This window comes from Limanda limanda, chromosome 17 (assembly GCF_963576545.1).
Source record: "Limanda limanda chromosome 17, fLimLim1.1, whole genome shotgun sequence".
In the NCBI taxonomy this organism is placed as follows: domain Eukaryota; kingdom Metazoa; phylum Chordata; class Actinopteri; order Pleuronectiformes; family Pleuronectidae; genus Limanda; species Limanda limanda.
The window spans coordinates 4,155,962-4,168,462 of NC_083652.1; the positions used below are offsets into that span (position 1 = coordinate 4,155,962).

Sequence of the window (12,501 nt, forward strand, 5' to 3'; positions counted from 1 at the left end):
TCACGGCCCACAATAAGAATATTTTTTCAAAAGAATGGCTTCTTTCAAAAGTAAGTTTCCCGTCTTCCCAGAAGTCTGTGCCAACTGTGTCGATACATAATTCAACATTAACAAAGTGACTATAATATTTAACGGCACCCAGAGAGAGAGTGTGGGCTGGAGGGGGAGGTGACTTCTGTAATGTGGCCAGTGGCATTGTACTGAGTTTTAAATGAATACTGTTGGTCAAATGACTATGAAATGTTTCTTCGGGTCAATACCTTCCCTGACAAGCTCCTCAAATGTCATGTTTGTCATGAATAAATAAGGTCACACTAACCGCAGTGTTCATGTGTGTGTGCATGTGTGTGAGTCGATACATAAGTCAGCTTTGCCTGTTATGTGAAATATAGGATGACACCTTTTTGGCCGTCACAGCTGTGGCCGGGGGTTGGCAGAGGTTTACCACACCGCAAGTCGCTCACAGCTCAGCACGAGACATCTACTCTAGTTCTAATTAGTTAAAGAGGACCACGTTGAGGAAAGCAGTATATTTGAGTCCTCTCCTCTCAGTGCACTGATCAGTCTCAACATGCCTCCAAGCAACAAAAAGCCATATTGATAATATTGGTTTGGTTGGTTGAATGATTTTGCTCAATGTGAGCCTTGCGTTTTTTTCTCTTTGCATTTACATCCTAATCTAATATATTATTTTTCCATGTGAATACTAAAAACATGATCATTTCATATAAAGAACAGTGATGGAGCAAGCACTGCAGTAAAATTTGCAATACTGTTCTGTTACGGACCTGCTTTCGAAATGAGCCATAAGTGCAAGTGTTAACAGCAACATCTATTTAAAGCATATTAGAGAAATGTAGTGGAGCAAAAATGTAATATTTACCCCAGAAATGCAGCAGATACACCTATACCTATACCATAATACGGAAAAAAAAAATGTATATATTGAGGTCTTGCTACCTTTATAGTGATATAAAAAACAATATGAAATCTTTTTAGGTTTGACACATTAAAGCTGCCCGGTAACTTATTATGAGTGGGCTGCACATATGTATATCCTTAGAGCATCGTCCAGAGAATTATGTTTGTGGAATATTTAGGTTTATGCCCAACTTAAATAATAAGTAGAACTTGAATTGGCCCCCAAGAATAATGGAGAGCCACCTTATGGCTCTCACAGTAAAACTTGGGTCTGGAGGTTTGGGTTCTTCCAGCCTAGAATGAAGCTAGCTCCACCTCATCTCAGTGATATAGCTCGAGTCGGTCAGACTGGACGATGACAGTGCTGAAACCTTTCATCCAGCTACTTCCAACAAACTGATTTCATTTCCAAAAGGATTTCAAGCCTGAAGTGAAATTGCCGCCTGTACACTATTTCAGCACTTAAGCACCACTATCAGAAAGTGCCAACAAACACTTGCCAGCAAAACGAGCGCCCCCCAACCCCAAATTAAAATTGCGTCCTGAGGTTGATTCAGCACTTCTTCACCTCCAGCTACGCTTCTATTTCAGTGTCACTACTTAGTGCCAGTAACCCACATTAGCTAGTTCAGCACTGGAGAGCCCCACAGGGGAACAAACAGCACATGTAAAGTATTTCATTTTTCATACGACAGCTCTGTTAGCGGAAATGTACACCGCACATCACCTCACTCAGCAGGGGACAGCTGAGGGGCTCAGTGTTGTGACACTGTGAGCACGCCACACACCAGGACGTCAACCAGGATCCTCCAGCACCTGAAGGGGATCGAACAGCAATACTCACAATGAACCATCCAGTGGATACTTTGCAAGATTTTTAAGACGGATTTTTATTGTGATATTTGAGAAATTTAAAACATAATACTTTTATACTCTCTTACTCTATAAGTGCAAATTTTAAATCTTCTTTTTGAGGCTTCCGCACTTGTTTGTTAAGCTTTTTCTGCTACGCCCTAATCGTAACCTGACCAGACCCTATAACAATTTGAAACAGCAACCTCCTCCACATTCTTGTTTAATTCAATTCCATTTTATTTTATTAGCACCAAATCATTATATACATGATCTTTGCACGTAGGTCTAGACCTTAAACCCATCTAACCCATAAGGACCTAAGGCAATAAATATAATCTCACTCTAAAACCCAAGGGTTTTCAAAAGAACTGATAGACACACGAAATAAGAAAAACATTTAATAGCTTTAATATTTGCCCTTCATGAACATTTGTTAAAAACACAATAAATACGGCAAAATCGCAGAGACCCCTCCCTCCCTTCTACCTCCTTAAACACGTCTCTTGATAATATCTCCTGGTGAAAAATTGGTGTCATACACGTAGAAGACACAGACAAAGATGTCCTGAGAGTCTGTGGTGATAAGAGGCGACAACGGGTCTGTAAACATGATCACGTGATCTCGGCATCGGCGTAAATACGTCATTTCCTGTCTGCCCACTGCACCCGGCTGCTCCACCTCTCGCCAGAATAATGCCAAGGATTTGATGCTGTTGTGAACGCGTCTGTGCAGAGAACCTCCCACTGTGTTGTGCATGTGTGAAAGGCAAACTAGCCAGACCTTAGCCAATTCTTATCACTTCTTACAATTGTGTGAAATTACCTTTTGCAGAGACAAAAGTATAACGTTTTTTTGCAGACACTAGCATGCGGACAGATTTCCGTGCGGATAACCTCTTGCCAACTGTCCAAGAAATTGGCCAAAGAGGATCTGTTGATTTCTGATGTTTAAGCTTGGTAATATACTGAATCTATAAATCCAATGTGAAAAGCAACAGCAGCAGTGAATGTATCCGACTAAGAACATCTGTGTGTGTATTAAAGCCTGCTGTGTGTTGTTCCTCTGTGCCATTGAGCACCATTGTTGTCCAAAAACTATTAAAAACACATTAGTGAGTCACAATGTTACACTGAGTGATGTTACTTCATCGCCATGAACACACACTGTGTAGCGTATTTTCCCTCAGTCCCTGTAACACCATCCTGCTAACCCAAATACTCACTAGAACACCAAAGGTAGAATAGTTTGCTGGGTCATTAACACATGCAATGTTTCCTCCTGTTTGAGTAGGTTTGACTTAAAACTACAGTGACCCACAGTTTAACAATGTTACTGAGCTAATAGATGAAACTATACATCAAGCATGTTTTAATAAATGTGAATCATGTGCAAAGGACAGTAAGGACAGAGAATTCAGAATAGCTGGTTTTGGACGTCTCTTCATTTTTCACAAATATTAAAAGATGAGGAATGATGACTTTGAATTGTCCTTAAACAAGAACTCTTTTTACACATGTGGAGCTGTTTGAAGACAATGCTAACATTGTGGAAATTGTTTCAGGAAGCGTTCTTGTTGCAATCTGAGCAGGCTCTAAAACAGCAAGGAGGATGGTGTGTTATGCTGCCGCTGGGGTAGAGGGAGATCCACTGCATTTCTCACCTCCCTCACACACACACACACTTACACACATACACACGGCACAGCACGTCACAGCAGATCCTTCTGCAGTAATCTGCTGCATATGTGAGCGTACTGTATAAATCAAGGCTAGGGGCTTTCTGTTCATGATGTTTTCTATGCTCAATTAGCTGTTTTTGCGCAAGTGTGTGTGTGTGTGTGTGTGTGTGGGGGGGGGGTATGTGTTCAAAGACTGTTATTGACCCCCTGCGAGACACGAGGACAGCAGAGATCAGTCAGAGGTTAAATGCTTTATTTCTTGACATGTCATCAAATATAGTACGGTGTCCCTCTTTCTCTCTTTGTACTCTCTCCTCTTACATTTACCCTTCTCCCTCTCTCTTTCTCACTCTCTTCCCATCCTCTCTCTCTCTCACACACACACACTCTCCCGATCCTCTCTTTCTCTCTCCCTCTCCTGCAATCGGTGACACATAGAGAAAGAAAGCTCTGTCGCAGCATTATCCACAGAGGGGGAAGGGGGACACTGGTGGATATAATGCCTATAGCGCAACAAAACTACCAGAGTGGGAGGGGGAGAGAGAGAGAGAGAGAGAGAGAGAGAGAGAGAGAGAGAGAGAGAGAGAGAGAGAGAGAGAGAGAGAGAGAGAGAGAGAGAGAGAGAGAGAGAGAGAGAAAGAGAGAGCAGTCCTGAAGATTTCGAAAATGGGAGAGAATGACATAGGAAGAGAGATTTTTCAAAAATGTGTGCATGTGTGTGCGTGTGTACATGCGTGTGTGTGTGTGTGGATGTGTGTGTGTGATTACATCTGGTCGTCATGTTCTGCTGCAGGAGTATTGCGCTCCTGCAGTGACGTTGCAGTCTAGCACCATGCTCCACGCTAAAGGTTGAAAGCAATGTACCTGCTCTATAAATAACGCTGGCTAAGTCATTGCTTTTGGGTGATTCGGTCAAGAAATGGGGCCAGCTTCCACCCACAGACCACCTGCCTCACCTAGCCCTTAAAGGAATAGTTCTGCATTTTTGGTCAAAGGTGTTTTTTTTGCTTTTTTGTTTCAAGATTAACGCCATAATATGAATATTAATCTCAAATCTGTGCGTTGACCACATGGTTGGAGGGAAGAAAGGGTTACCTTTGCTTTACATCAACACCTGAAGGAGGATTACACTGAATGCATCCTTTTATATTTTTATATTTTTCAATTCAAATCATTAGTTCGATTTGGTCACGTTTATAATTTTCCAAAAAAACAACAATTGAAAGAGTTCGATAATTCAATAATACATTTATCAATTTTGGAGTATGCAACAAAAGTGAGGACACATTTGTCAATATAAAGACAAAACGTATCACACTAATTCTTGTAATTGCTAATATGTCTGGTAAGTTTGGTTTAAATTTGTTAAAAATGGGTTGAGATGTCATAATTGCTCGCTGTTGGTCCAGCAGGTGTATGGGTGGGACCTTGGTACTTAGTAATGATATGCATTTTGTTCGATTGGTACTCTCTTCAGCTTACTCAAATGTATCCAGCTTTGTGGAATTCTTCTTAAATATTTTTGCATTGGTATATATTAACAAATATTTTATTAATCCCTGTGTCAATGCATCAGCCGTTAGGGGCTGTGATGTGACCTGCAGAGCCTCAATTGTTATATTCCAAATATCTCTCATGTGCAACCAAGCTTTTATGATGAGATTGAAATGTCTTCAAGAGTTCCACAATGGACAGTGTGTGGCAATAAAGTAAATGTGTGGAAGTATAGAGTCTACATATGCACATACATTTACATGCCTGTGTGTGTGTGTGTGTGTGTGTGTGTGTGTGTGTGTGTGTGTGTGTGTGTGTGTGTGTGTATACGTATGTATGTCTGTGTGACGGTATTTGTTTCCCTTCTTGATGGACTGGGAATTACCATTACACCCCACTGTGTGAAGGAAAGGAGGCGGTGAGAGAGGTAGAATGTTAGGAGGAATATGTGTGTGCGTGTGTGTGTTTGTGAGAGAGAGGGGGGGGGGGCGGGGGGGCGGTTTTGCTTACAAAGGAACACCATTGAGCTGAGACGTCCTCCTGAATGAGGTGAGCGGAGACGTACGACCGGATCGATAAACGGATACGAGTAGCCCAGCCTGCCGAGCTCAGCAGAAAAAAAAAAAAAGAGCGGCAATGGGAACAAAAAACGATGGGGTGCAAAAGTGCCCACCCCCCCATCCTATTCACCTTCCTTCCTTTCCCTCTTCCTCTTTGTCTTTTTATTCCTCTTCTCCTTTTCCTTCTGCTTCTTCATCTTAATTTGTTCCTCAACACTACCCCCTCTACCAACACCGCCTCCCATCCAGTCACCCCCCTCCCCTCTCTCTCTGTCTCTATCCCTCCTTCTCTGCAGCAGACTAGAGCGCAGTCAGCTACTACGGGGACTGCAGTGTTACGCTATAGCACAAGCAGAGAGTTGGGGAGGGGGGTGCAGGGCGGAGGGGGCTGGGGGGACTGAATAGCGATAATAAGCAATCCAGCACTCGGCTCTGAAATCGTGGTAATAAAGCAGAACGAGCTGTCAGCGGTGACGACAGGGAGAAAAGGAACGGGGGAGGGGTGGGGAACGACTGTACACACTGTAGAGAGGACATGAGAAAACAGAAAGATGAAAAGAAATGGCAAACTTGCTATCCGTGCAAATACTTGTGAACTGAATGCACGAATCGAACGCCTGAGCCAGTCCTTTATTCTCCAGTGCTTTCTTCAATCATCCATTTTTTTTCCCTCGTCTTCGGCTGAGACATTTGGCAGCTGTGATCTCCACCAAGCCAAAACTGAGCTGGTCACCCGACCACGTCCTACCTGACAACCGCTGCTGCTGCTGCACCGGCCGCCCCTCGCCACCCCTTCCCACCTATCTTTATGTCCCCGCGTTGGCACTGAAACTATTGACTGCAACATTTTCAAAGTCACCTCAGCTGTCACACTGATACTGTCCCAACACCACCCCGGTGCTCGATTTGTCTTTTTTTTCTGTCACCCCCTTTGGTTCTTCGATCGCTTGTTTGGCAGACATTTAATTTTCTGAGCCATCAAGTTTTCTGCATGAAAAAGCTGCACAAGGCAAGACCAGATTTCTTTGGTCAAACGCAGCTGCAGCAAAGACCAGAACCCTGCAGATTTATCCCTTTTGTCTCTTGTTTATTTAATAATAATATAAACTGGAAGCTTTCTTTTAAATACATCACCGCTTGTGAAGAGCTGACATACCTCACACACCATCTGGAAAATAGGAAGTGAATATTTGTGACTCCGCCTCTATATGACAAGTTACATTCAAGTCATATAGCTTGCGACCAACACCTGCAAGCCAGTGATGGTTCTTCACTTTTGCAGCAGTGAGAGATAGGGTTGGGTACCGAACTATATTCTTTAAAGGTACCAACCAAATGATATTGGTACTACCAAGTACAGATTCACAGTTTGAGTGCATCTCTGAATGTGATGGAGAGAAAAAAAAAAGAGTATGTCGAACAAATCCACACTGCAGATGGGGAAGCAGGATGGTGGAATTGCACCAAAATCTGTGTGCCAACCATCAATAGGACAAGAAAAAGAAGAAGACACTCACATGGATGCACGTAAATCGGGGCCATGGTGAGCCCAAACTGTGTGCAAGTGGTTTCACTTTTCAAAACGCCAACACAGACGATGCTTACTGCAATATCTGAGATGTTAAATGCTGGCAAGAGCAAGACGCCCAACCTGAGAAAACACCCATAAAACATATCTAAAAACTGATCAGTGTACCATGAAAAAACCTGCTGCCGGTGTGGCCAAGGTGTAAGGTTGGTGACAGGATCATCTAAAGGGCTGCAGTGTCAGTGTTAGCTTGGTTAACGCTGACAATAACTGGAAATGCTGCAAATGTGCATGGGGGTTTATTTTTTATTTCTATGTATATTAGTCTTCATCTCCATTGAGGACTTTCCTGCAGTCAGCAGTTGAATCGACAATTTCCTTTGCTTGAACTGTATGTCCGCAAAACACATCTCGTGGTCTTTTCAAGGGGGTTTGAGGGTTAAGACTTGATTTAAGGTTAGAATTAGGTTTACATTAGGATTAAGGTTTGGCATTTAGCTGAGATGTTTAGGTTATGGAAAGGGGCTAGGTAATGTATTATGCCAATGAGTGTAGTCACGAGGTAAAATAATGTGTGTGTGTGTGTGTGTGTGTGTGTGTGTGTGTGTGTGTGTGTGTGTGTGTGTGTGTGTGTGTGTGTGTGTGTGTGTGTGTGTGTGTGTGTGTGTGTGTGTGTGTGTGTCCATCCTAAGTCACACAGGAAGGAGTCAATATGCTGTCTCCGTGCGTATAGCAGAGTCCACAAAAAATACACCTGAACACACAATGATCCAGGTCAGCACTGGCCTCTTGCTTTGCAAATGGCCATAGATTATTTTACAGAGAATTAAGCAGGGGAAGGCTGAGGAAGACATGGGTGAGAAAGAGAAAGGTGGGAGAGCAGAGGGATACTGAATACTTTTTTATTTACAACCAACTGCACATATGGTGTTGTAAAAAGAACATTAGGCTTCATGCAATAACATTTGTGTTCAAATTTCTCTATTAAAAAAATATCTGTACAGGGTGTTGATATAAACATGGCACGTCAGATTCAGATTCTAACTTAAGAAATGTGTGTAAATGACCCACGTAGACAACTTGTTGTATGAGCGCTCCTTTCTTGTCTGCATATGTATTATGATCCAGGGAGTTTAAAACTGAATTTATAATTATGTATTTTTCAAATTATATAATAATTTGAATTGCAGATATAAACAGAAAAACGTTCACATAATAAGAAGGTGTAGTTTATTTATTTATTTACAATTGCTTCAAACTAATGAAATATACATATGAATAATAGCAGACTAGTTTCATGTGACTCCTTCAAAAGGTTTGGACCACTTCTAAATTGTGTTCATACCTGTACCTGAAAGAAAATTCAAAGTACGAGAAAATTGGTCAATGGGACAAGTTCTCCTAAATGCCTCATACACAAGAGTTCTTGCATGAGGCCCATTGACAGAGGCAGGAAGTAACGTATTAATTCCGCTGAGGGGGATCAAATGTTTTTGTTTGCAGCACATCGTCACCAGCATCTGCCCGTATCACCAAATTCTCTCTTGACATCTGCATCAGTGTTTTCTAACTGTGGGGCACCGCTTTTTCCTCAAGAGATATTTGTAGTCCTATCGTTTTTTTATCTTTTTATTTTGCGTCCATCAGGTGTTAGAAACTTCATCAACACGATCCCTCGCTAACAGTGAATCCTGCAAAGGATCTCCTGCTGTGTTCTTACATCGACTCCTTTGCATATTCTACAGACTTTTTACATGGGGACAGGCCGGAGAAATTCTACAAAAAGACCCGAGATGTCAGAAGGATTTTCCAGGGTTCAGTCCATGTCTGAAAGCCGCTATATAGTGTGAAAATGATATTGGCTGCAAAAAAGCTTGTCAGCATTTTATTGAAGTGGACAGGTGGATTGTCAAATATGATGGCAGGTTCCCCACCAATTATAAAAAGCACAACAATGGCTGATGTGCTTTTTTCCAAAGGGAATCTACAGACAGGCAGGGTAGCTAATACCAAAATATGTTTAATAGTGAAACATTTTAAATCAGTGACTAATGACTCCGACAGCACTGTCACTATGTCACCGTTACTCTGTCTCTCGAACCTCCTGTGGGGGGTTAGGGTTGCTCATCTGTGCACACCTCACCCATACACACTGAATGTTTTGAATATCCTGGTTAAGAGAAGCAAGGTAGAAATGGAGGCGAACAGTTAATTTACCAGGAGACACCATTAACCTCTCCAACTCAGGTGGTAGAGAAGGGTCGTCCACTAACCACAGGGTTTGTGGTTTGGTCCCAATTCCAAACTGTCTTTAGGCATTGTCCACTGTCATTGACCTTGGGCAAGATAATGCAACCCAAAATCGCTGCTGTAGGCATTGTCAACAGTGTATGAATTGTGTGAGATAGAAAAAGCACTGTATAAAGACGCACTGTGTGTGAATGGGTGAATTTGACCTGTACTGTAAAAAAAATTGGTATATAAATGGGCCTAAAGTCTATTTACCATCTATCTTTATACTTTGCTAAAGAGGAAATCATACAGATCTTGCATTTGTATGACATTTGTGATTTGCAGTGTAGTTTGATACAACTACTGAAAGATGAGACTTGTCCACTGAGCGTTTTATCTTCATTGGATCTGGACATTCCTCATGTCGACCTCTGCGATGCTAGAACAGTGACGTCTGCAGTAAATAATCTTATGTTACTGGCTGTAAAGCAGCGCAGAATATTCAAAGTCATATTCGGAGCAGCAATATGTTTGTCTAAGGCTAATCATGGTTTTTTGATTCATCAGTTTTGTGCTCTGATCTAATCTAGATGGACATGTATTCATCAGCAGATTAAGACAATCACTCAGGACCAGCCACTTCTTATCGACTTCTATGTAAGCTGGAGGAAGAAAATTGTTTAATAGCACAATAATGTTTGCTCCATTGCCACACACACACACACAGCGTCTCTTAGCTACATGGACATAAGCCTTCACCTGCCGGAATACATAAATGCCACACACATGAGTAAACACAAATGCATCCAAGGCTCTTTATGTACCTGTGCACTTTGAGATACACACACACACACACACACTCACAGCCACATACTGCATAAAGTGTGAGGTTGTAGCTGCGTACAGGACGTCATTTTATTTCCATATTGAAGAGAGAGAAAGTGGATGAATGGATGCGGGATCACCTTCATCCGCTTGGATTTTCACCTTCACTGACTTGGCTGATCACTGGAATGTGGCACCATTCTCAGTGAACGTGAACTGATCGATGGGAGACCTGGATCCCACATTACGGAGATGTGAATACTGCGCTTTTTGAGTGAGAAGCAGAAAGGAAAAAAGCGAGGGGTGAAATGAGGCACGCTGGCTGGTGATCTCACTGGGAGAGATTAAAGGGGGGGGAAATAGAGGAGGGGAACTCAGAGAAACTCTGCAGTGAACTCGTCAACCAGAACAGCTTAGGCAATTACTTTATGCGCAACAATGCGCAATGGCCAAAACGGTGCCAAACGCGGATGGGCCAGCCGAAAGGGAAGAAAGAAAGACGGGAGGGAAGAAGGGAAGATGCTTGGTCACTCACCCGGGCATATTTGGAGGAGTAGGGGTCCTCGAACAGCGCCCACATAAAGGGCCGCCACACCTCCCACCGCGATGCCCTGCGGCTGTCCTCCTGCATGCACAGCCGCTTCAGGTCCCCGTCCGCCCCGCCGGTCAGCGCAGGATCATTGTCGGGCTCATCCGGCTCGGGCTGCTCGAAGCTGTCCAGGGCTTCCTCCGCATCGCGATGCTGCCGGTAGTTCATCCAGCAGCACGCCTCGACGTCCGTCTCATCGATGCCCCAGAAGGCGAGTTCATCCTCGAAGAGCGGCCCGCACACATCGTTGGGGCAGTGCAGCTTCCCGGTGCGGTAGTAGTTGAGGATGAAGGAGAAGGTGGCCGGGTGGCGGTCGAAGAAGAACTCGTCGGACTTGGGGTCGTAGTCGAAGTTGCTATAGGCGTCGGGCTCGGTCAGCCAGGACAAGCGCGTTCCCGGCAGCGTCTTCAGGGTGCTCCGGTAGGTCTCGTGTCGGATCCCGCCGCAGTTGATCACGATCTTCTCGCTATCTGACGCCGAGCAAGTCATGGCTGCACTGGAGCATGCTTCGGTCGGTGCGCCCGACTGCTGCTGCTGCTGCTGCTGCTGCTTCTACTGCGCCTCCCCATCCACACCTGTCCCCGCTCTGCAGGCTTCTGTTATAGCGTGTCCACCAGGAGTCACAGGACAGACTGAGAGGAGGAGAGAGGAGCGGGGGAAGGAGGAGCGTGTGTGCGTGTGTGTGTGTGTATGTGAAGGAGAGAGAGAGTGAGAGGGAGAGAGAGAAAGATGGAGAGAGAGAGTAAGATGGAGAGAGGGAGAGAGAGAGAGTCTGCAAGTGTGACGGAGAGAGAGAATCAGTGGGATGCGGATTTTATGAATCAATAGATTTGCCCGCTGAATTACTGACTGTCTGAATGACTGACTGGAATCATTGTACTGGATTATTTGACGCCATTAAGGTCAGAAACTACCATTTCTGTTGAACAGATCCATTCAGATTCGCCGTGATGGTATGAGATTTTGCTGCATCCTTATCTATGAAGAAATGTAATTAACCAGAGAGAAAGAGAAAGTGGGCAGGTCTGGTTTTTACTGCAAATCCTCATGGCCAAAAGCAAAGACACCTGCAACGCACCATGTGATTGCTGAGCCAGAGCCATCCATGAGCATCAGTGTAGCAGGCTGCAGGGAATAGAGGGTTCCTGCACTGATTTTAGAGGTTTGGTTTGCAAAGGATGCTCCACTTCATCCCAAAGGTGTTGGATGGGATCGAGGTCAGGACAGACAAGCTCCAACTTTGTGCACAGGTGCATTTTATTTTATGTCAAAACAGCAAAGTGACACAAATTATAGACAAACAGCTACAAAAACATCACTGTGAAAAGACCAGTTTGGCCAGGATAAGTATTACAGGGGCAGGGGGATGGGACCAGGGAGTTCAGAGACAAAACGTGAGCAAATGCAGGGTGCTGGTGAGAAATGATCCACATGCTCTGTAAAGAATTACATTCACCAGTTCATGTTATGTAAAAAGTCATGATGACTGTAGAATAAATATTTCATCGGAAACATGTGACCAAGAAACACAGACTTAAAATACACAAAAGTATATGGACATCCAATGGCAAGATACTGGTAAAGGTTTCCAGGTAATGTAATGCTCACACCGCCTCATTTGAGCCGAGCTGGTCTTGTGTCAGAAGCTAGAGATTCATCTGCAAGATGACACAATAAACTTACAAGTCTTCCCCGATGATGCAAACTCATTTAAACTATTGGGCAAAAGTATAGCAGGGAATTCAACCCACGATGGACATGGGCAGCAAACAACACAACATTGGAAGTGAATAGGGCCAATCTTTGCAAGCACCCTTG

General features: G+C 43.7%; 1 protein-coding gene across 3 annotated transcripts in view; it reads right to left on the bottom strand.

The window, feature by feature from the left end:
• The window catches only part of LOC133023297 (potassium voltage-gated channel subfamily C member 1-like), a 61,422-nt gene extending 50,250 nt beyond the window's left edge, over positions 1-11,172 (bottom strand). For all 3 annotated transcript variants that reach the window (XM_061090296.1, XM_061090294.1, XM_061090295.1), the window contains exon 1: positions 10,630-11,172. In XM_061090296.1, coding sequence (XP_060946279.1) covers positions 10,630-11,172 — 543 coding nt within the window. The remainder of the gene's footprint in view (positions 1-10,629) is intronic.
• Positions 11,173-12,501: the final 1,329 nt, after the last annotated feature.